The 23,582-nt window shown below is 40.4% G+C and overlaps 1 protein-coding gene across 3 annotated transcripts in view; it reads left to right on the forward strand.

The window, feature by feature from the left end:
* LOC139825140 (cyclic GMP-AMP phosphodiesterase SMPDL3A) overlaps positions 1 to 18,529 on the forward strand; it is a 62,486-nt gene extending 43,957 nt beyond the window's left edge. For 2 of the 3 annotated variants that reach the window (XM_071797656.1, XM_071797658.1), the window contains 8 exons: positions 410 to 578; positions 2,692 to 2,897; positions 3,675 to 3,871; positions 11,463 to 11,643; positions 12,095 to 12,204; positions 12,355 to 12,530; positions 13,223 to 13,354; positions 15,601 to 18,529. In XM_071797656.1, coding sequence (XP_071653757.1) covers positions 410 to 578; positions 2,692 to 2,897; positions 3,675 to 3,871; positions 11,463 to 11,643; positions 12,095 to 12,204; positions 12,355 to 12,530; positions 13,223 to 13,354; positions 15,601 to 15,721 — 1,292 coding nt within the window. In that variant the 3' untranslated portion in view covers positions 15,722 to 18,529. Of the gene's footprint in view, positions 1 to 409; positions 579 to 2,691; positions 2,898 to 3,674; positions 3,872 to 11,462; positions 11,644 to 12,094; positions 12,205 to 12,354; positions 12,531 to 13,222; positions 13,355 to 15,380; positions 15,431 to 15,600 lie in introns of all 3 variants that reach the window. The other variant, XM_071797657.1, reaches the window with a different exon arrangement.
* Positions 18,530 to 23,582: the final 5,053 nt, after the last annotated feature.

Genomic DNA, 23,582 nt, shown 5'->3' on the forward strand with positions numbered 1-23,582 from the left:
TCATTCCTCTAATAGAACGGTAAAACTGTTATTTACCAGTCTACCTGCGCGCGGGTATTTGCCGATCATACTAAAGAACCTAGCGTGCTTGGCTGGCACGAGAGATCTGCACGAAATAGAGGCGGCTTGAATTACCCCTGACCTATCCCCTCGTTTATCTGGCCTACCACCATCTTCGGCCACTAGGTAGGCCTCGTGTCGTACGAACGTTAGCGAGACACGAGCCGAATTAAGCGCGCGAGTAAGCGCGACCCTGGCCGTTTCTCTGTCACGCGCGGTGCGCATTTTTATTTCACAAGTTCCCACGATCATCACCGCCCTCTTTTGCTCTCGCGACCCTTTCATTTGTTCGCTTTCCCCGATCGCGATGTTCTCTCGCGCGCGGATCCCATTTACCGTCTGGTTTCAGTGTGCTGGAACACGAGAAACATCGTCGATGGCGGACGTACGAGGCTCGACAGAAAACTGGCGGGCAAGTTTGGCGACTACAGATGCGACTCGCCCTGGGCCCTGATCGAATCGGCGGCGCGGACGATGAGATCGAGGCCCGGCGATATCGAGTTCGTCCTGTGGACGGGGTAGGTCGAAACTATCGTATAATCGATCGGTTAATGTGGTCCAATGCGCGTTTCAGTACACGAGTCATTGCACGGTGACATCTAAATGAGATCTCACTGACGTTAATCTGGTATTTTTTAATTCCTTTTCACGAATATGAATAATTAATGTACAATGTGATTGAGATACGATATGCTGATATAATAGGCTGTTTATTAACCAATAATTCGTATTAATATCTTTCTGCTTCGGGTGCCATATCAAAATACGAGGACGTTTTGTCGTTATTATTATTATTGTTATTTTTAAAAGTTCTTTTTCACTTGATTATTTTCGGTAATAATGTTAATTATTATTTTCATTGCAAATCATTATCGTTGTTGTCATTATTACTAATTTATATTACGTATTTGAAATTTATGAAAATATTCAGGGCTTTTATAATAGTCAAACGATATACGACCTGCTATCGTTAATAACGATTGTTATTGTTAAATGAATCATTAACATATTGTAATTTATTCATGAGATCTCATTTATTATCAATAAAATTATAAACAAGATCCAGTTTGGGGAGAGCGAGAGAATGGCAACTTGTTAATTCAGTTAATAACGCGATTATTTATGTGTCGAATATATTACCATTAAATAAATTTACTTCACGAACGATTTACTAGTTGGAGGCGCACGACTTCCAATTAATTACCGGAAGCGAGGAGTACGGTACCGCTGACCAGTATAAATATTGCATCCACAATCGATGACTTCCTCCACTTAACATCGTTGCTTCATTGCGTGTGTTATCACAAGAAATACGAATGTAAACAAATGCGGACATAGTAAATGCTAAAATATTGATATAATATGAAATGTCTATTTCCGAAAAGTTTTGAATTCCCATAAATTGCAATTTATTCGTTGCACATTAATGTTAATACGTTTTGACATATTAAACTCGCGTGCTCCGATTTTAAACTAAATTCTGTTCATATTAATCTTGTATAGGTACGTAATTATTCTATTTAGAGGAAACTCTAAATTGCCTTCCTGCTTTTTCAATTAATGGACAATGATATGATATCCCGCACTGAGAGAAAATTTACGACTATAATTGTATAGTAAAATAATTATAGTCGAGGTTGTTATTTTTATAGTTATTATTGCTATAATATTAGTAAAAATAATTTTATATGTATAGATTTTTCGATTATAGTCATTTTCATCATATTCATTATACTTACTATACATAAAACACAGGTTATAGTGTATAAAACCATGTTATGGTTGAATGAATGCATGTTAAAGCTATGACATAATGTAGCATGATTTTTTTCTTGTCAGTGCGGAACGAAAGCATAAAATAAAATTATTTAGAAAATATATATATACAGGGTGTACCATAAAGACCGGATCAACTCGGGTAGATTCCCGAGATCATTTGGAGACAAAAATCCTAATGCCAAAATGTCGAGGCTGCTACAGTGTTTAAACGGAAAAGGTTTAAAGTTCACTAGTGTGCTTGTCAAAATTTTGCACACTCACGGACGTTGCATGTTAAAAAAACAGCTCTTGCACACTTTACTCAACTCAATAGAAATATTTGAAATTATTATTTACTTTATTTCTTTGTACACTGTTTGCAAGACCGACGAATATCGGGATGACAATTTGGCAGCCTCGACATTTTGGCATTAGGATTTTTGTCTCCAAACGATTTCAGGAATCTACCCTTAAGAGTTGATCCGGTCTTTACGGTACACCCAGTATATAACTTAAAATTTTTTGTTTTTTTCTTCTTTTGTTAACTCTATACTTATAAACTGTCAGAACATCATCGAGGCGTCGGTGTTTAATCAGTTATCGTTGACGTAACAATTATCAGCGTTCCACTTGAGTGACAATTCGCGCACGTCTGATTTTGTCGTCGTTGTTGTACCGCATTGCGCCTCATCTCGCGTGTCAACGGGACGCGACGCGTCGCGTCGCGGCGCGACGAGACGCGTCCTTATCCGGCGACATTTCCTCTTCCTCGCTGTATTTATCGGCGATAATCACCGGGGCGCGCTGTAATGTCCCCGAGTGAGAGGTGTTCTATGTAACTAGGACTAACGAGGCTGTAACTACTTGTTGCAGTGATGCGCTGACGCGCAATGCCGGCATGAACGCCGAGCTGCGTTTGCACTGTTTGCGGAATTTGACCGAGCTGTTGCACCGCACGTTCAAAGGACAATTCGTGTTCCCCGCGCTCGGCCACGAAGACATAGGCCTGAATTACACGCAGCTCGCATCCGTCTGGCAGAACTGGCTACCGCCGGAAGCGGTGGACACTTTTGTAAAGGGTGAGTAAGCAAAATGTGTTCAAACACAAACGATACGAATTAAACGGATTGAAGTATCGGTTGAAAGATGGTAATTATTGCATTGCGATGATATTGTTCCAATCTAACGATATATCATACAATCAATTAGCTTTTCGGTTAGCTAATCTTTATAATGTGTCACATTCCAAGAAGAATGCTATCGCAACTCACAAATACATAATTTTCGGGAGAGAGGAAAAACAAATTTAATTCAATTTTTTTTTATTTTGAGATAACTAATTATACTGCTTTTTGAAGAGGTCTGCTGTGATTCACTTGTCAATTCACTTATGACACTTCATCCAGGAAATCGCAATATAACCGGTTTAAAAAAATAAATAATGACATTTCTGCCCCGTGCAGCGGATTTCGCATATAGACTTGTTGACACTATTATAACATGTAGATAACATTTTAGGCATACTGTTTATATGAGTTTGACTTAAAATCGAAATTTTCCGAGTTGTGGCAGTATTTTTCTCGGGGTGTGATATATGTATATCGGTAATTAAGCATCCTTGTACCGTATCGTATTAAAATTCCAAAAGAAGCACCTTACGGTCCCGAGAGGTACATAAATGATCGGCGAACGCGAGGTTTCGCGCCGCTCTTTGATTCGAAACGCGCGCAACGGGTCGATGCAACATTTACGGATGCCTTCTCTCTCTGAAAATGTTACGGCACAAAGTAAGCTTATTGGCGGGCATAAATTCGCCCCGGCTTTACCGCCACGGCACTATTCAAAATTTGTTGCAGCCGGCTACTATACGATCGAGCAGCGCTCGAAAAAATATCGGATCGTCTTCCTTAATACGAATTTGTGGCTGAACCCGGTCGACAGCCGTATGCTACATCGGGCCGGAAGTAGCACGGTCGATAACACGCAGGATCCCTTTGGCCAATGGCTCTGGTTCCAGTCGGTCCTCGAGAATGCGCGGAAGAAGAAGGAGACGGTAAGTTGTTACTCTGCGATATATATATGATATTATTGGTCTTCCGAGCGAGTTATTATACTGCGCGTTGGACGCGCATTATTTTTCTTTCTGCTGCTATCGCGCGCTCTCTTTCGTCGCGCGATATATATGACGGCGGATAATAAATAATTCCCAGCGTCGCCGTATCGGTAAACGATTTTATGGATTTCTGTCGAGTAAAGAAGTGCCACGAAAATGATAAAAGCAGAGCGAAAATGATAGAGGCAGATTTGGCGGTTCACGAGAACCGCCAGATAGAAAACTAGGATCTAACGCCGCGATGAGAGGGATGCGAACGAAAATCGAGGGCACCGTACTAATTCAATCCCGGATCGATTCCTATTTGGACAGTCTATCGAGATAATGGAATTTTCATCTTTTAACGTATAAGCGTTATTTTGCCAATGATATCGATTTTCGACACCGTTGAACTCTTCATACATACGTGACTAAATTAAGCGGAAATATTCTATGAGACTATATCTTTTGTATATAATTCGATTTCGAAACGAATATCGGACTCGTCGGCATAAAGGACGTACGCGTTGAAATTTTTCGTGCCCATTGAACCGCGCGCATATGTGCGTGCCTGTCCCTTCACGGATTGTATGTAAAAAGATAATATAGGGCAAAGAATTTTTACGCGCCATCAATTTTCTCGGATCGATGAAAATGAACGACGGCCGGCGTCTTCGAGCGGGCATCGAGTCGTTTCGCCATTATGACGTGCGCAAGTAAATTAAGCTCTTTCTAATGAAGCCGATCGTCGATAAACCCGTGGACACGAGTTTTAACACGAAAATTGACTGAATAAATGAACGTTTAATCGTGGAAAATCGATGTGCGCTCGGTATCAAGTACGTTCTAACACATGAAATTACCTATTTTGAAATGCACGTATATATTCGTGCATTTGTAGATATGCGCATCGCCAGTCATTGCCATGCAGAATTATGTTTGGCAATTTGGCTTTTGCAAATGTTTAATATGTATTTGAAAAATCAAATATTAATATAAATTAATGTAATATTAAAAAATAACCTTTTTAAAGTGTATACGTTTTTTTAGGATTTTGGCGGTGTATATTCGTGGGTCTGCCACGTTCAACGCTATTTTTCCCTATACCTTAAAGTATTTTAAAAAATCTAAAAAAATTCATGAAACATTTCTATCTACATTGTAATTGACGATTTTATAGTCATTTTGATAAACATCGTTTATTTAATATCTTCTAATAGGCTTGCAAGTTTTATAGTTACGAGCAGATATCACATTGCCTCGGACACCGTAGACCCGCGTATACACGTTAAGGGATAAATAACAGTTTATGCACTATTGATTAAATCAATAAAAATAAAATTTTAGATCTTTTAATTAATAATTATAAATAAACATAATGTACAGTTTGTATTTCTTCCCAAATGTCATATGTCAATGTTGTAATGTATAGTTTTATTACGTTATTTCTCTGCGTACATACATTTATAAAACTTTTATTAAACAATGGACTTGTTGGTACTGATCAAATTCATTCAATACATAAAATACCACGATGATTAAACGAGTTAACGCAAAAAACGTTAAAGTTACATATATACTAATGAAATTGAGATATATTTTTTTTCACGGGATACATACGTTAATATTATTTGCCTATCACGAAGAAACTCGCATCAAACAACCGGTGCAAATAATGCAGAAAAAGAGGCGAGAGGTAGTTGTTCTTTGCCTGTCCAATAAATTACCAGATAGATTTTTAATCAGCGCCGCGGCGGCTTGTTTTACACGGAACTTCTCGTCGGCATACGAATATTCGATACAAAACTTCCATCCGATCTAAAAACGGCCTCTCGTCAGGCCACTCACACGATCGTGCTCTTATTGGAAAAGCACGTTTCACGGAACTTTCCTACGGAAGATTAATATCAGAAGTCGCGAATCGCACGCGCGCGCGCGCGCGTAATATCGCGTCATTCAATATCTTATTTTTTTGTGAAATGCCTCGCTGTCCAATATCGTTGCACCGTAATTTTTTAAAAATAAAGTCCCAACTTTTTTTCTCGCGTTATATACTTAATCCCTTCCCCGATGCGCTTTGATTGACAAATTGACAGGTTGACTTAACGGTGTCGTGGGTATAATAACAGTTTGCACCTAGAACTATAATATCGCTCTACATCAGGTACACACAGAGAGAGAATTCTCGCGATTACCCGTTGCCGTCAAGCTCGCCATACATCGTAGAATTACGGCAAGTGTTTCCACCGGGTAGATATGCACGTATAAAACATTCCTCGCGTATCTCGCGTGTCACACGACAAGTTGAGTAATTGAAGGGTGTACCTGCTGTAAAAGTATTACTCAGTTTCGCAGTTTATTGTTTCGCAAAAAGCGTGGAAAACCCGGGGAAACCGGGTGGCATTGGGGAAAATTTAAGACGACGGTATATTGCCCTCATCTCACTCCGCCGCGAGATGTGTTTTTTTATTTTATTTTATTTCAAAGAATAAGATATACGATATATACGTCGACAATTGCGCGAGCAATGAAAAGATCGCACGGAGTATAAACGTATTTCGTGCTGCTTGCCTGTCGTATTAAAGCGCCAATACGACACAGATGTGATCGTCAAGAAGATAAATTTTAATGAAATAAATTCCCGTAGAGAGCGTATACGAGGCGGAATAAAAATCTCGCTGATCGGGCTTCAATGGGATGTATGATTTATCAGGCGAGCTGTTTTGTCGTCATCATTTCTCCTCCTCGTTTTTGCGCTTATAAATTATAGCGGTGCGACTATAGACACGCTCGTCGGACTGGCAGCTGACACATCGCGATTTTCGATTTCGCTTGATCACGTTTCGGTTCATTATTCGCCAGCTTATCAGCTCTCGCGCATCCAGCGACGAATCCAGCTTTAAGGGACTCTCAAGCGGAAATTTATAATGGTAGCTAACCGGATATCCTCGCAGGAAGACGGGACAAATTGTATAATTTCCATCGAAGATTCGAATGCAAATCGCGCGCGAGAGGAGCGCGATCCCCTCTCCATTCTCGACGAATACAATTTCTCTGGGATTTCCGTTTTCGATGTATTGCACCGTTTCTCCCTCGCTCCTTCTCGTTCGGTCCGCGCCATAAAGCGCGATGACAAATCGTAGGTAATGCCCATTACGCCCGGGGTATCGGAGATCGTTGCCGAGATCCGACGAGAGATGAAGGGGGACCGATCGCAAATTTATCCTCTTCGATCAGCGAGGCAATTAATTCGGCGCGCCCGCTCCGCGAGAGCCGACGTCGCGATGGTTCCTGGTATCGCGCGAGCGAGCGGAAATCTTCCGACCCGGGACCTATCGAATATCGCGGTTCCCTGGGTTATCGGTTATCGATTACGCCGCGGGGCGTGTAGTAGAACGAGTTCGACATACGCGAGGGAGATCCTTCACGCGACCGAGATGGCACGACCGACGATAAATTATGGAGGGACTTGGTATTCCATACGTGGGCCCGCGAGAGGAGACCCCGTCCGTATACGTAAACCGATGCACGCCACCGCCATTGATCCCGATCGTATTAACCGGCGAGCGCAACCAAGAGACAGAGAGAGAAAGAGAGAGAGAGAGAGAGAGAGAGAGAGAGAGAGAGAGAGAGAGAGAGAGAGAGAGAGAGAGAGAGAGAGAGAGAGAGAGAGAGAGAGAGAGAGAGAGAGAGAGAGAGAGAGAGAGAGAGAGAGAGAGAGAGAGAGAGAGAGAGAGAGAGAGAGCGAGAGAGAGGAGAGCTGGGCCGCGCGCGCCGTCGCGTTCATCCACGACACTATCGGCGCATTCACCTACGTGCACGTTCGAAAAGGTAACCCTGTTACCCCTCGATGCATAACGCCACCGGCTGGCTCGCGTATGAAGAGTGACATTATTTTTCAGTGTACCCTTCGACTACGTGCGCAATAAAAACTCGGCGTAAATTTTTTACTCTATACAGCAAAAAGTCAGAAATTATTCGTGGGATTTACTATGGCAAACTAAACCTCCATTGTGTGTATTTCAAACTGAATGCGGTTATGTATATTTAGCAGACTCGTATTATATTGATATCGAAAAAAAATGCGGTATTCACGTATCAACGCGTTCCCGAGTTGCGAGTTGCGAGTTATTTTTACACTCGAGATACAATTTATCCATTGATCTTCGATCAATTGACAAGTTTCAAAAAATCTTTCTGGGGATTTCTAAGTGTTTTCGGAGTTTTCGAGGGAAAATAAAATCAACATTGAAAGAACGCTCATAATTGAGTAATAACCGGTAATAACATATCATATGACGGGTTTCGATAAAGCAGTCGTATTCTTTGCTCGACAGCCATGATATTCCATAAGCTCTCAGGAGGCTCTTAAAGCCCTTCTCTTTCTCTCCGTTCTTCTTCCTTCTTCTCTCTCTTCTTTCTTCATGGAAAGCTCTTAATGCGGATCAACGAGCGTAGAAGCAAAATAGCCGTCCTCTTCAAAGCGATGAAATGACCAGTAGGGTAATAACAATCGGAAAATGTAGCGAGCACGGCTCGTTGGGTCGCGACTCTGATAACCAGCAATAATTTTCTTCGATCCTCCCGTCGCTTCCCTTATCCACCGCTCTCCACCATCCTGCTCCTCGATGCTCGCTCGATCGCACCACGGACGCGCTCCCCGGGGATTTCCGGAGAAGAATTCTCGGAAAATCTTGTACGTCCTTATGTGTGCCCGGATAAAAAGAGCGCGCGGAGACACGGACGCGAGATGGGATACGCGGCGAGGGACGGGATGCCCCGGGTTCCAAGATAGAAATCCGATTTTCCGTGGACAGATATAATCCCGTGCCGGTGCCGTTTCGCAAACGGTCCGAGTGGGCTTCTCGATTCCCCGGCATTCCCATAGAGACGGGACGAATGTCGCGGCAAATGGTAAGAGGATGGGGCGCGGTGATGGCGCGGCGGGGCAAAAGGGGACCAGGAGGAAATGGATCGATCGATCGATCGTTCCCGACATCGGGCCGGATAATGCGATTACAAATTACGAGTCGTTTAAGAGCGTCAGCGGCAAAACTGACCAATCAGCGATCCATTGTAGCCCGGTCCAATTCGTTCGGTGCCTCCCTTGAATGGCAGCCGTGATTCCTGCACCTTCGGCAAAAGGCCCTCGGCAGCAATTTAAAATCGACGTCTGTGCGCTTTTCACGCGATATTTTTCAATCTCCGCGCGGCACCGATGATTCAGTTGTTTGCGGAGAGCGCGTTTTTTTTTTCACTATGCCTTCTTCGACGCCACCGCGGACGCGGACGCACGCGAGCGTTTTTTGCGTTTATTCCGCGGACCGCAACGCGCGACGACGATTCGCCACATAATTCCAAACGCGTCACTCCCGCGTTCAACCGCGCGCGCGCTACCATTTACCTTTCAAAAGGAGGCAGCCAACTCCACGGCGCGATTCGGCGAAAAAAGGATCCGTCCTGATGCGAATGGAAAATGTATCTCTCGCCCGCCGTTATCCACTTAACGAGTTGTGCTTTATCCATCCACTATTTTGGTTCGAATGATCCTACGGGAATATCACCATGGTTGGCTCGCTTCCATCTTTGAACGCTATCGGCGCACTCCGATTCGTGTGTGTGTGTGTGTGTGTGTGTGTGTGTGTCATACATACACGTCAGTTACCATATATCAATGGTTCCTATTGTTATTAATGCCATTAATATTTTGTTATTGTTAAGAGCAGTTTCATTGATCGCTTGGAATAGCTGTCAGTTAATCACATAGAGACGTATCAAATATTTAAGAAGAGTGCTTATACATGTATATTTCAGTAATTGTAGAAATTATTGATAAAAAATATTCGTCGTATTCAACATAAAATTTTAAATAAAGCTAGAAACGAAATGGCACAATTTCAAGGTAATTTCGGCTAATTGAGAGACTACTTGTCATTAGCTTTAATGCGTTTTCCGATCGTTCTTCGGAGATACGTCTCCTCGACAACCAGGGACGTCTCCGGCTACTTTTTCAATCAGAGGTCTCGACGCTCCGCGCCAACTTCTGCGTCAATTTGCGTCTCGAACCGGTGGGACTAATTTCGCGTACGTGTCCGATTAGATATCAAGTCCTTCGTATCTCCAATTCTCCGTCGTCGCTACAGACACCCACGATCGAATGAGCACAAGTACCCGTATATATGTGTGTGTGTGTGTGTGTGTGTGTGTGTGTGTGTGTGTGTGTGTGTGTGTGTGTGTGTGGAGGTGCTGTATGCGTTGCCATCCGCGAGTGACTGGCCGGTTTGCCGATGCTAACGATGAGACTTCCTGCGTCCCGGGAGACACATTGCGTAGCCCACGTACGTGATTCACCCTAGAGCGTCTGTTTAACCGGGATGCAGTCACGCGACATAACTAAGGATATCTCTGTTGAATGAGAATGCCTCCGCTCTTTGGCCAAAGGCATCGGACCGAGAGCCGTCGATATTTAGCATCCGAATATATTGATCGGCGGTATTCTTGAAGTATTTTTTTATCTCTTCGCAGTCGATAAATGATTCTATCATGGACTTATGATATCGTTATTACCAAGTTTCTTGTCGACATTATGGCACGAGTTTACTTTAACAAAGTTACCGTATTTCTGGTTTTATATCAAAATATTTATGTGCAAGTACATACCGTATATAAAAATAAACTTTGTAGAGTTAGCAACGTCTGTACGACATAACAAGAAACAAATATCCTTATTTATATACGAAACTAAGAGTCAGATATTTGTTTTTCATTTCTATCGCATTTCCACAAGTCATACTTTGCTGAATGCAAATTCCAATTATAAATTAGTAGGTCGATTAGTGTGATCACTTATGACATATCAAACATATTTATCATTTATATATTCATCAATCTAATAATAGCTATATATTGGAATACTGCAAATCTATTTTGCACTCTTCAATCTATCAGTAATTAATTATGGAAGGAGATGCTACTACTTTTATCAAATATATTTGGGTACAACGCTATTTAGAACGCGAGGTTAATATCTGAAAGCAAATTTAGAAACATCGAATACCTACAGGTTCTTGGGATAATACTGGTACAAATAGATAATCGATATTTTATATGGTTCGAGCATTATTAACGATAATAAACACTATTATTAACATTTAAATGGAATGTACATGAAAAATATTTATAAATTCGCTACAAAAGCCTGCTATTATAAAAGTATTCTTATCGAACCGCTAGATTTCGACATATCTCTATACATCACAATAAAATCTTCTTTTATATACATATACAATATAAAAATTAAATAAAAAATTTTCAAGGAAATTTGTAATGTAAAGGTGTATATTGCATCAGAAAGTGTTTTGATGTCGAGTAACGCATCAAAGGTTAAGCTACGTAGTAAAACAGCGGATAGTATCAGGAAGAACATCGAGTTTTCATGAATAGATATTAAGATAGAATACAGAATAACGAAACGTCGAGTTGACCTAGCTATGGAGACTCCCCGAAATATCGATGTCCGATGATCATTCCTATTCTGCTCTGTGACGATCAGGTGTACATAGTCGGCCACACACCACCGGGGGTGGACGACCACGAAAGCGGCGCCGTAGCGCTTAACGAGAGGCACAACACGAAGTATCTGCAGGTAGTGCGGCTCTATTCGGACATCATCCGGGGACAATTCTTCGGTCACTGGCATTCGGATACATTTCGGGTGATATACAGCGACACAGGTATGTTATACGTACAAGCAAATTGTTCAGATTTATTCACAAACAAAGGTAATAAGTTACCTGATCCTGTATGTGTCTCTATAGGTCTCTATTGTACGATAATATTTTCATATTTTTCTCAAATATGACAATTTTCTGGCACAATACAAGTCATGTGGCTATTTATCTTATATTTTTTTTATCTTATACATTAGTCTAGGTCCGAAGCAACCGATACCCTCGATACTATTTTCAAAAGCGTTTGTTGGACTGTCTTTTTCCCTTTAATGAAAATCAATTTTTCAGCCAGACCAATTATTTATCAGTACTCGTTATCCCCCTTTACACCCCGCTAGTCTAGATGAGACATGAGCGCACTGTTATCGGTTTATTAGCTGCCGCGTTGACCTTAATTTTATTAATAGTCACAGCGCGCGATTAATTATTCGGTGAAACGATACTCGTTGAACAGGTCTACCCGTATCCTGGATAATGATGGCTCCCAGCGTAACGCCGAGCACTGTCGGAGGGCCAAACAACCCGGGCTTGCGACTCTACAAGTTCGAAACTAACACCGGACAGGTACGTGAGCTTGGCGGGCGCGCGTATATATCCTCTCAATAATAACGCGGCCTTTCCGTGAACGGGAACACTCTATTTGCGCGATGTACCGATTTCAAAAGGGACGCAGAACTGTAGGATGTATATGTGTACGTGTTGCACGCTGCGCAGATTCTGGATTACACGCAGTACTATCTTAATCTGCCTGAAGCGAATTCAATCGGCAAAGCGAACTGGGTAGCCGAGTACTCGCTGCTCGACTATTACGAGCTGCAGGAGATATCGGCGATCACTCTTCACGATCTGGCAGACCGGTTTACGCAGTCGAACGATTATGCCTTCGTCAGGTATGTGTGCGATGAAATGGATCGATCGATTCGCTTGCGTAATTTAGTCCTAAAACCGTAATAGCATACCCCGCTAATTACCGGCCTCGATTACGCTTTAAGCCATGTGTCTCGTGTCTCCGGCACATTTTTCCCCCCTTAAGTAATCAACGGATATACAAACGTGGACGTAAAACAAGTAGCTGTCGTCTAAAAATACCTTTCGTATCGCAATACTAATCGTTATCCTTATACGAAAAGAATGGACTCGAAATATTCGTGTTTGTCTCGCGATCGTCTATCGTTCATTATCATTACATGGTATGGCGCGTTTCACATAAATGCCGGTCGAAATATCCCAACGGGTGTTTAATGCTGACGCGTGGGACGCGCTAAGCGTCGACGGTCGCGTGAGATATCGATGCCCGCACGGTCGAGGATTAATAATTCCCGCGTTTCTCCATGAGCCGGCAATTATATCTCACGGTAATACCTGACCCCACAGCCAGCGACATTGTGATAACTGTCTACCCCTTTTCGAGACGCGCGCGCCATTACGATGCTAATAACAGTCCTGATACCCGACCACTCTCACGTTTCTCCTAATGCACAAGCTCGGTCTCGGTCTGTGTATATTATCCTACCGCGCACACCCTCGCACACGGCTCTCCCGCGGCGTGCGTGTGTGTGTGTGTGTGTTCTATGTCCCGCAGGTATTACGCGGCCAACACGGTCTCGTTGCCGCGCGAGGTGGAGCAAATCTGGGGCTGCGGCGGTCCTCTCAACGGAGTATGTGCGCTGCATCATTACTGCACTGTGACGAGGCTAAATCCCGAGTCCTACAGGTACGCCGCGCTTTAAGTAAGCGACTCACGAAAATGACCAAATGTTCCGAAAATATCATGGAATTGTTTGGAAGCTTGTTATTTCAGAAATATATTATTCGTATTTCTTTTTACTTGTATCTTTCTTCTAATAATGACGCATTACGAAAATTTGTCTTCTACGTCAGCTTTTTCTAATTTTTATACCGTTTTGTTATGTTATAAAAACTTTTAAAATGTTTAAAACACTTGATCAATTTCGTGAGTAGGTAACTGCAATTGCGCGTCTCGTGAGCATGGCGGTTCCGATGGAATGTATTTCAATCTACCGTTTAGATGTAAGTGGAAAACAATCTCAAACCTGGGTCGATCGTGCAGTATATGCTGAGAAAATTGCATTATCACGAAAATATATTCGTGATATCGACAAGTTTATTTCACGAGAAAAATATTAAATTTCTCCCGTATAAAACAAAATTGAGAGTTTTATAGAGTCGTTTATGACGAAAACGTTTAATTTTCAAGTGAATCAGTCCTGACTTTATTTCTTATATTTAATATGCAGTATTTTGGTTAATTTTAATAGCTAATTAAATTCAATATTTTGATAATAAATTATCGTAAATCTTCACATGAGAAAATTTAATTCGATCGCTTTCTGTTATTCCGAAAACGCCAGCAAGGTGCAATCATCCGCATGACGCCTAAGCTCGTGAAACTTGAAATCCATTGGGTATAGTAGGCTCTCGATGTTCGCCGTTAATTGGTTGCGTATACGTAAAGCGAATACCGATTAGATTAGAGTACTCCATTATAGCAAAACACATCGCGTGCATTATGCACGCCATTAAAATGTAATAATATTATTACGGGAGAGAAGCGAAGAAAGTTCAGAAAATTTTGACAATAAGATCTCTTCTCACTTCGATTATACAATATTTACATAATTTATACTTTTTTAATAATCATAATCTGAATAACGAAAATTGACGGTGATAGATTCACGTGAAGATTGTAAGTTGACAATTTGTCGTTTATTATAGAGTATTTAAAAAGTCTAATTGACACAAAATGTGTAGATATATCACGCCAAATTATACGAACTCTTCTTACATACTACACTTATTGTTAGTGATCGATATGCTTTTCCATTCCTCGAAGTATGTTAAAAGCCTGACACATATATATTAAGACAGCGAAGGAGATATAAAGATTCAACCTCGAAAAAGTTGTCTCTTGAAATTTCAAAGTGGGACAAGAGTCAGTAATACATGTAACGGGCTAGATAAATGTCGGCGTAAAGATGGATAAACGGAAAGACGGATAGAGAGGGATTACTACACTTTTCAATATTCGCAAAGCGGCGTGGGAGACGTTTTCGTAAATTAAGCACTGTGAAAGCCCCCGTAGTTTGAAAACGTCATGTAATCTCGCAAAGTCTTGGAAAAGTCTCAAAGAATCCGAAGATCTCAGAGAATTCTCGGCGAAGGTGGCTTTAGCCGCGGTAATGTTTCGAAGTTGGGAGCAATTTCGTATTAGCCAGTAATACTGTAACACCTTACGACTGACTGGTCGTGCAAAAATAATAGGAACACACGCGCTAGACAGATTTTTAAAGGAACCTCGCGCGAATCTTCTTTAACGTACACTCGAAGCGTGAAACATGCATTATGCATCCGGCAAAACGACGGAGAAATATATTATTGATGGAATAAGAAATGTCTTCTTTTTTTTCTCTCGAGTTGACCTCGATTTGATATATCGCGCGAGAATATAACAGGAATGTAAACGTCGAGTGATTGATGTATGCTCCGAGTCGCCAGCCAGTTTGTCCTGAAATTTTCAGAGGTCGCGAAAGTGCCCGAACCTCGCAAATTTGGTGGAGAAGCGAAACTTAGACTCTATCACCTGTGTAAATACGCACATTCGAAATAATAAAAGAAATTTATCGAAAGGATTGCAAAAGAATAGGAAAAAATAACACATATCGTCAATGTTAATATTATTTTTCGTATCATTTTATCACAACCGTTATTTTAATTTACAGACTGCAGGAGCAATTAAAGGGCAAGCTCGAATGATAATTATGGAAATAATGTGAGATAGACTAATTTACATTTTTATACAAATTAGTGTAAAAAATTTCTAACAATTTAGCCTAAAGTGATATTTTTTTTACACAAAATAATCTCGACAAATTGTTAAAACTTTTTTACATTGTTCACGAACGGATATCCTGTATATGCATGTATTTGTTACGCTCACAGGGAGTGCTATTCATCCTACGCTTACGCCCTGGCGTCCACGGGACACTCCACCGTACGTCTCTACTTCGCGTTGCATCTGCTAGTCCTGCTGATTTGCGCTGAGGTTCTGAACGACCGGTAGGATGAGCGAGACGAGAGGACTCCCGATCGCGCGGGTCACGCTCCGCGTCGGCCCTCCACGACGATGGTCCGCGTCTTTTTCTCTGGCAGAATCCGATCGAGACGCACCATCGATCGGCCACGGAGTGGATCAGATCGATCTAGGAGTGGTCCACGAGTTAAGGCGAACGCGTCTAGCGATACGGCGTGTTACGCCGCCCGGTGTGTCATCTACTTTGTCTATGTCTCTGTCGTGTCTCCGTCTTCTCCTTGTCGCGCCACCGAAATTGTTCAGGCGCGCTCTCGTTCCGTCGTGTTTGGTGTTGCGTGTGTACGCCCGTTTTCAAGAGAGGCTGTAAAATCCGAATTCCGGATGGGATTATTCAACAGATATCCAAATTGCTCGGACGCCGCCGCAATTCAGCTTTGAAATTGAGATATCCGAATAATTCGGGTAATACGATTATTCGAATAATTCCAGTAATTTGGACAATTCGGATAAATCGGATAATTTGAGTAATTTGGATAATTCCGTATACTGAAGTAATTCAAAGAATATTTGAATACGATAAATAATAATAATGGCTTTCTTCTTCCTCTTCTTTCTCCTCTTCCACCTCTCTCTTTCTCTCTTTCTTTCTCCCTCTATCTATTTATCTATCTATCTTTTTCAAGCAAATATAAATTCCAAAGTTGTCCAAGAATCTATTACTAAACCAATTCGAGAGCTTTAGGGCAAATGAACACTCGATTGATAATTCTCAGTGTATAATTATTTAAATAAATAATATAAAAATTCATAATTGGACGTTTCTCAAGTATCCAGATACTTTGGATCAGAAATCTCGTATTCGTATTTATCCGAAATATCCGAATAATAGGGGAAGATTGGATTTATTTGGCTAAGTCGGCAAACTTGCTAATAATTCTTTCTTATAGATTAATTATTAACTCGGGTCTAAATAGAAATTATCTTGAGAAATTTAAATTAAAAAATAAACACGCTCGTATGTATTCAACATTAAAATAAAAAAGCCTAATGACCGATATAAATAATTAACCTATTAATTTGCATGTACAATACATAAATTATTGGTACAGTGACTGGGTCATAGTAGCTTGACTTATCTGCGCAAAAGAATGTAAGATGAAATAAAAAGAGAGAACTAGTAACTTCTTATTCTTCTCGTTATACATTTTAATATTTCAATGAACCGTGCACGTATTGATTATCAAAGACCCAGCGGCCAATAAGTCAGGCTACTATAACCCATTGAATCAATGCACCTTACTGTACGTTTCGACTTCAGTCATAACATAATAAAACATTTAAAGACGATAATATATTGACATATCATAGAGACGACTTTAATTCTTACTATCTGACCCGATTTATTTTCGCCTCCGAATGAAGAATTAATTATGGATAATCTAACCGCTAAAATTACGTTTCATCTCCGTTTTACACTCTTTCATACAGATACAACGACAATTTTTAGTGATGCATTCGTCATGTTTTCAAACTGTGGTGGCTTCTTATAATAATTTTATTAGATTACGACTTTCTATCTTATTTTCTTTGTTTATTTTTATGTAGTTTGTTTCAAAACGTTTCAGTTATTTCAATTGTTCTCTATGATACCTATGTCAATATATTATCGTCTTTAAACGTATTATTATATTACGGCTGAAGAAGATTCGATAAAGTCAAAACGTACCAATTTATACATGTTGTACATGCAAATTAATAAGTTAATTATTTAACAACTTTTATTGCTCTGTTATTGGCTCTTATCATTTCAATATCTTGAGAAAAATTAGTTTTTAATTTTTCAGTAAATTGATTGTTAGTTTATTTATTAAAATTGTTCTTAAATTGTTTTTACATTATGACACAGATTTTCAAATTATTAATATTAAGCACATTTTTCTTAACAGTTTTACAGATGATTTTATACTAGAGTACATAATAAAATTTTGCGCACAAAGTGTGCAGAAAAAGTTAATATACCATTTAACATACAGTTGATTAATTTTAAAATTGTTTTTATATTGAGTCTTTCATATTTTTTACATAATATGTAAAGCTGTATGTTTTCACGAGAAAACATCAAGAATTATGAGCAATATGTCAGTATAACCAATCCGAGATGCAGTCTTCCTTACAATATCTGAACAATTATTCAAATGTTTACCAGTCTTAAGTTGTAAGTTATTCACGTGAAAGTAACTTGTCACGTTTCTTCGGCGCAGCTGCGGCTGCCGTTGCAGAGAAAGAAGCAAAAAAAAGAGAAAGAAAAGAAAATAGGGATCGCGTCGATACCATTCCTTTCGTCTTCGTCCGCAAGTTTCACGAGCTCTCGAGCTTAAACCACCGATCGACGTAGCGTGCCACCCAGCGCGGCGATCCGAATGTTTCGCGGTCGCGAACGATATGGGGGCTGCAAGCTGCAAGGACTGCAACGAATGCCCTTCCCATCGCGTAAGGCACGAGCCGCCGCGCGGAATTACATAAAAAAAAAAGAAAACTGTTCGAGAGGGTCGAAAGAAGTTCCTTTAGCCACATTCTCGAATAAGTACCGGCGTCCCCGCGGCGTGCTTATATTCAAATGTAATTAAAGTTTTACACGAGGGGGGGACTTTTACGCCGCTTCGTAATCCAATGTCAAAACTCCGGAACACCGCCCTGGAAAACGCTCCGAGCAAAGTCGACGACTCGAGAAGGAGACTGCGTCGAAGCTCTCATAGCTTAAAGATTATATTCGTACTACCATTTCGCGATTGTCGGAACGATGCAGTATTTCTTAATAAAGGACTCATGGATTTGTAATGGGTGTTCTCTTATTTATCCTACATTTCGCCACCATTCCGGTTTTTCTCCGTTATCTCGGGGAAAGACCCTTCCTCCCTCCCCATCCAGTTTTCTTATTATATATAAGTTTAGCCTTCACTATTATTTTCACATCGCGACACGTAGAAACAATATATCTCTAACTTATTGTATTTAGATAACAAAGCCACTGTAATTTTATTATTATAGAAATTTGTGAGAAATTATAGATATTACTGGCTGAAGAATTACTCTCTCGCGCATAATACGAAGTGCAAAGGAAAAAAAACCGTTGAAAACATAAAATTTTTCCGCGCACCAATAACCACGTTAGGCTCGGATTAGTTTCATTTTTCTCTTCGAATCCGCGAATATTTCCGCGTTGCGAATATGATCGCGTTAAAAGATTATTACCATAGATGGCGAGAGATTTTACGGGTCGATTTGAAAACAGCATTCTCCGCCATTAAAAAAGTCATTAACAATTACGAGGACAGAATCCGTGGAACGAGCGCGAGCTTTTAAAAAGCAATTACACTCCCAGATATTATTTCTCATGGATAGGGCTCTGAAACGCAGACTGCCGTGATTCTCGGCCCCGGCTCGTTTTCAGACTCCGATGAGCAGTTACCAGAATTCAGAATTTACTCGTATAACGAGATATAGCAGGGGGGAGAGGTCTCAATTAATTCCGCGGCCGCTACAGTTAGCAGGCTAACCCAACTTCTCTCTAAACGAGCTCCGGGGGCTCTCGTGCACGTGGTGACAGCAAATATGAAGATAAGTCGTTCATTAACACGAAGGGAACATTTAGCGGAAAATGTGAGAATTTTGTTGGCGTAATGAGAGCCCGGTTTTCCCGGCGACAAGCCGTTCGCCACCCAGTGGGGGATAAAGGGGATGGGGAGAGCCGGGCAAAGATATTCAGGATATTCTAGCTAGCCGGTACCAGCCCTCAGTGCCCTCACTCTCTCTCGGCCTCGCCGATTATACCTCCGCGGTAAGTACGCTCGAACTATGCGCAAACGTATGTGCGTGCGCCGTTAATTACGTAAGTTAACAAACCTGTAGCACGTGCGGTGGCGCGTTCGCGCACATGCGTTACGCATTCATACGGATTCATACATGTAACGTATCTCGTATACATATCGCCGAGGGTATGTGCGCGCTCGCGCGCGCGGAAGGAGTAAGTCGCATATTCTCGAGGGGTATTGCACGAATTCATCGCTCATCTCTGCAAGAGAATCGCGATATCGCGAATATCGGAGAATCTCGCTGCTCGTACGTATATATATATATATATGTACATTCATGTGCGCGGTTTGCGTGTGCTTGAGTAGCGAGTACGTGATGCGGCGTACTCGCTGTGGGTTTTGCATAGGCACGCGGCTGTGTACCGCGAGGCGCCTCGAAGCTGGCAAACACAGTTATAATGTGTGTTTGTATTGACATAAATCTTTCGCCCACTTTCCGCGCGCGAGTCGTACACGGTGAAATTACCGAGCGCATCTGGAGCTGCGACGATACCGTCGATACATCGGCGCTACCGTGATGTTGAATTGAAATGTATAATATACATCTCGGTGTCCGAAAAATACTTTCTTTTTATACGGTCTTGTGTATCAAATTTATCTTGACGATTATTAAAATATAAATAAAAACATATATGAAATATAAGACACTTCGCCAATAACTAATAAATAATAATAATAATAATATTTTATTCGACCAAACTGGCCAGAAAATTTACGATTGATTGGGGAAAAGAAAACCATTACAATACGTTGATTGTTTCGAAAGTTATGAGTGAAAAATGACTGGGGTCCTCCAGACCTGGCTTACACGTGTACAAAAAATAAGTATGGCCTGCGAGGAAGGGTCAGAATTCCATCAATTATATCAAAACTTCAAAACTGGGGTGCTAACTTCACAAAGGTAGTCTACAAGGGTTAAGAGCATGTAAAATTATAACTTAATCATAACAGACAAAGAGAAATGCTACGATACATTACACAATAAAGATATTATGTAAAAAACCTTAAATATCTAACAATAAGTCATAAAAGTAGCAAAACACTTAGATATGTAAGGTTCGCCTTACATATCTAATGTAGCATTTCTCTCTCTTTTGTCTGTTACGATTGTTTGAGATATAATTTTACATGCTTTTTTAATTATTAAACTTATGATTAATAGATTCACACTTAAAAAGGACTAAAATCAATTATAGAAATGTCGTGGCAACTATATTAAGTAAAGATAGCCAGTTTGGTCAAATAAAAAAATTATTAAAACATATGTCATTTTATTCAATATAATAATTTAAAATAATTTAAATTACTCTGAGGAAATTACATACGTGTAAAACATCAAGATTACCTTTACTTTTTAATAGAATACTGTGTATACTATATGTCATCTTTAAAAGTGAGACAATTTGACTATACGTTATTAATTTTTTCTTCACAATAGAAAAAAATTATCAGAAGATATAATATAATAAAAATTCGGATGTATTATTAGCCCTAAAATATTATTAGAAACATTCTGTATATCATGATATTGTTTCAAACAGATTTTTAAAATATAAAATATAATATTTTTTTCGATATATTTTAAATCACTAGAAATTGACGACCGACATCAATCACAATATTCGCTCCGTCGTAAACAACATTGTTGACACACTAAAGTTACATCATCAATATGCATTCTTAGGGCCCAAACACACCACTTTGTAACACCACAGAGATCCATATAGGTACTATACAGGCTTCTCTAGGGCGTTACAGAGTGGCTCTCAGACCCTCAATACCGAGCATTTAATATAACGATTGACGAACACTCGCGGTAACACTTTACCGTTACATTAATTATCATTTTGAATAAAAATTTTAATATAATGTCTAATAATTGTTATAGAAAGACTATTCGTGATTTTTTTATATCTCATTTCTCATATATACATTTTATTTACGTTTTTAATATAATTTTATAAATCCACTTCCTTGACATTAAAATAAAAAAATAACTTACCGGCCGATGCGCAACAGCGGAGTTGTAACCCTGCGTTGATCTGTAACATATAAATTTTTGAAGTGAAACTTCTTTAGGCACGGTAGTGAATTCGATTCGCGACACGAAAAAGTGTAACGGAAGTGAAACTTCTTTGGTACGGTAGTAAGTTCGATTGTGCGACACAAAAAGGGTAACGAAAATTCGACCAATAGGCGTACGAAATGAAACTTCTTTGGTACGGTAGTAAGTTCGATTGTGCGACACGGAAAATGTAACAAAAATTCGACCAATAGGCGTACGAAATAAAACTTTTTTGGTACGGTAGTAAGTTCGATTGTGCGACACAAAAAGTGTAACGAAATTTGACCAATAGGCGTACGGCGTTGGCGAGACGGTTCTTCTTCTGGCACGGTAGTAAGTTCGATTATGCGACACGAAAAGTAGTAACGAAAATTCAACCAATAATCGTACGAAATTAAACTTCTTTGGTACGGTAGTAAGTTCGATTGTGCGACACGGAAAGTGTAACGAAAATTCGACCAATAGGCGTACGAAATGAAACTTCTTTGGTACGGTAATGAGTTGATTCGCGACACGAAAAAGTGTAACGGAAGTGAAACTTCTTTGGTACGGTAGTAAGTTCGATTGTGCGACACGAAAAATGTAACGAAAATTTGGCCAATAGGCGTACGGCGTTGGCGAGACGGTTTTTCTTCTGGCACGGTAGTAAGTTTCGATTGATGCGACACGAAAAGTGTAACGAAAATTCGGACCAATAGGCGTACGAAATTAAACTTCTTTGGTACGGTAGTAAGTTCGATTGTGCGACACGGAAAGTGTAACGAAAATTCGACCAATAGGCGTACGAAATGAAACTTCTTGGTACGGTAGTAAGTTCGATTGTGCGACACGGAAAATGTAACGAAAATTCGACCAATAGGCGTACGAAATGAAACTTCTTTGGTACGGTAGTAAGTTCGATTGTGCGACACGGAAATGTAACAAAAATTCGACCAATAGGCGTACGGCGTTGACGAGACGGTTCTTCTTCTGGCACGGTAGTAAGTTCGATTATGCGACACGAAAAGTGTAACGAAATTCGATCAATAAGCGTACGAAATTAAACTTCATTCGTTTTATGCTTCATCTCTGTTGCCTGGTTTTCCGTCTTCTTCAGTCTGACACTCCTCCTTACCTCCGACGTCTCCTGCATCTGAACTCTGAGCTTCATGCCGTTAACGCCCCAAATACTCGTTACCCTGACCTTCTTTCCTTTCCATCGCATCACTCCGCCAAGTTTCGCGCTTCGTTCTCCTACTGTGCAGTCAAATATTTCAATGACCTTCCCTCTTCCATAAGATCCTTATCCTCCCTGCCCTCCGTTCGTACAGCTACGTCCATTTTTATTTATCAACTGCACTTCCTGCCAGAAATGCATCTCAACCTGCGCATTGCTGATTGCTTGCACGGTCGTGTCTGCTAACGCGCACATGTGCGAGTGTTGCGTACGTATATCCTATGCGTTCACTGCGTGTGTATTTTTTAGTTCTGCGACAAATATATTAATGACTGTATTTACTCCCGTGAGCGAATCCATTGTTTCTGTATTGTTTCCGTATTATCTATATTATCTATATATTGTTTCCGTATTGTTCTATATATATTATATATTTAGTATTTAGTATTGAGCGAATCCCGTGAGCGAATCCATATTTCTGTATTATTTATTTCTATATTATATTATGTACAACTCACACTGTCTCCACTGGTAGGCATAGAAACAACAATTTGTTGATGCCTGACCATTTGCGTGCACTCATTATACTCTAAACTGTATCCACTACTATACTATGCAGCGCAATAAATTAAATTAAATTAAAATTAAATTAGTACGGTAGTAAGTTCGATTGTGCGACACGGGAAGTGTAACGAAAATTCGACCAATAGGCGTACGAAATGAAACTTCTTTGGTACGGTAGTAAGTTCGATTGTGCGACACGAAAAGTGTAACGAAAATTTGACCAATAGGCGTACG

This window comes from Temnothorax longispinosus, chromosome 1 (assembly GCF_030848805.1).
Source record: "Temnothorax longispinosus isolate EJ_2023e chromosome 1, Tlon_JGU_v1, whole genome shotgun sequence".
Lineage (NCBI taxonomy): Eukaryota > Metazoa > Arthropoda > Insecta > Hymenoptera > Formicidae > Temnothorax > Temnothorax longispinosus.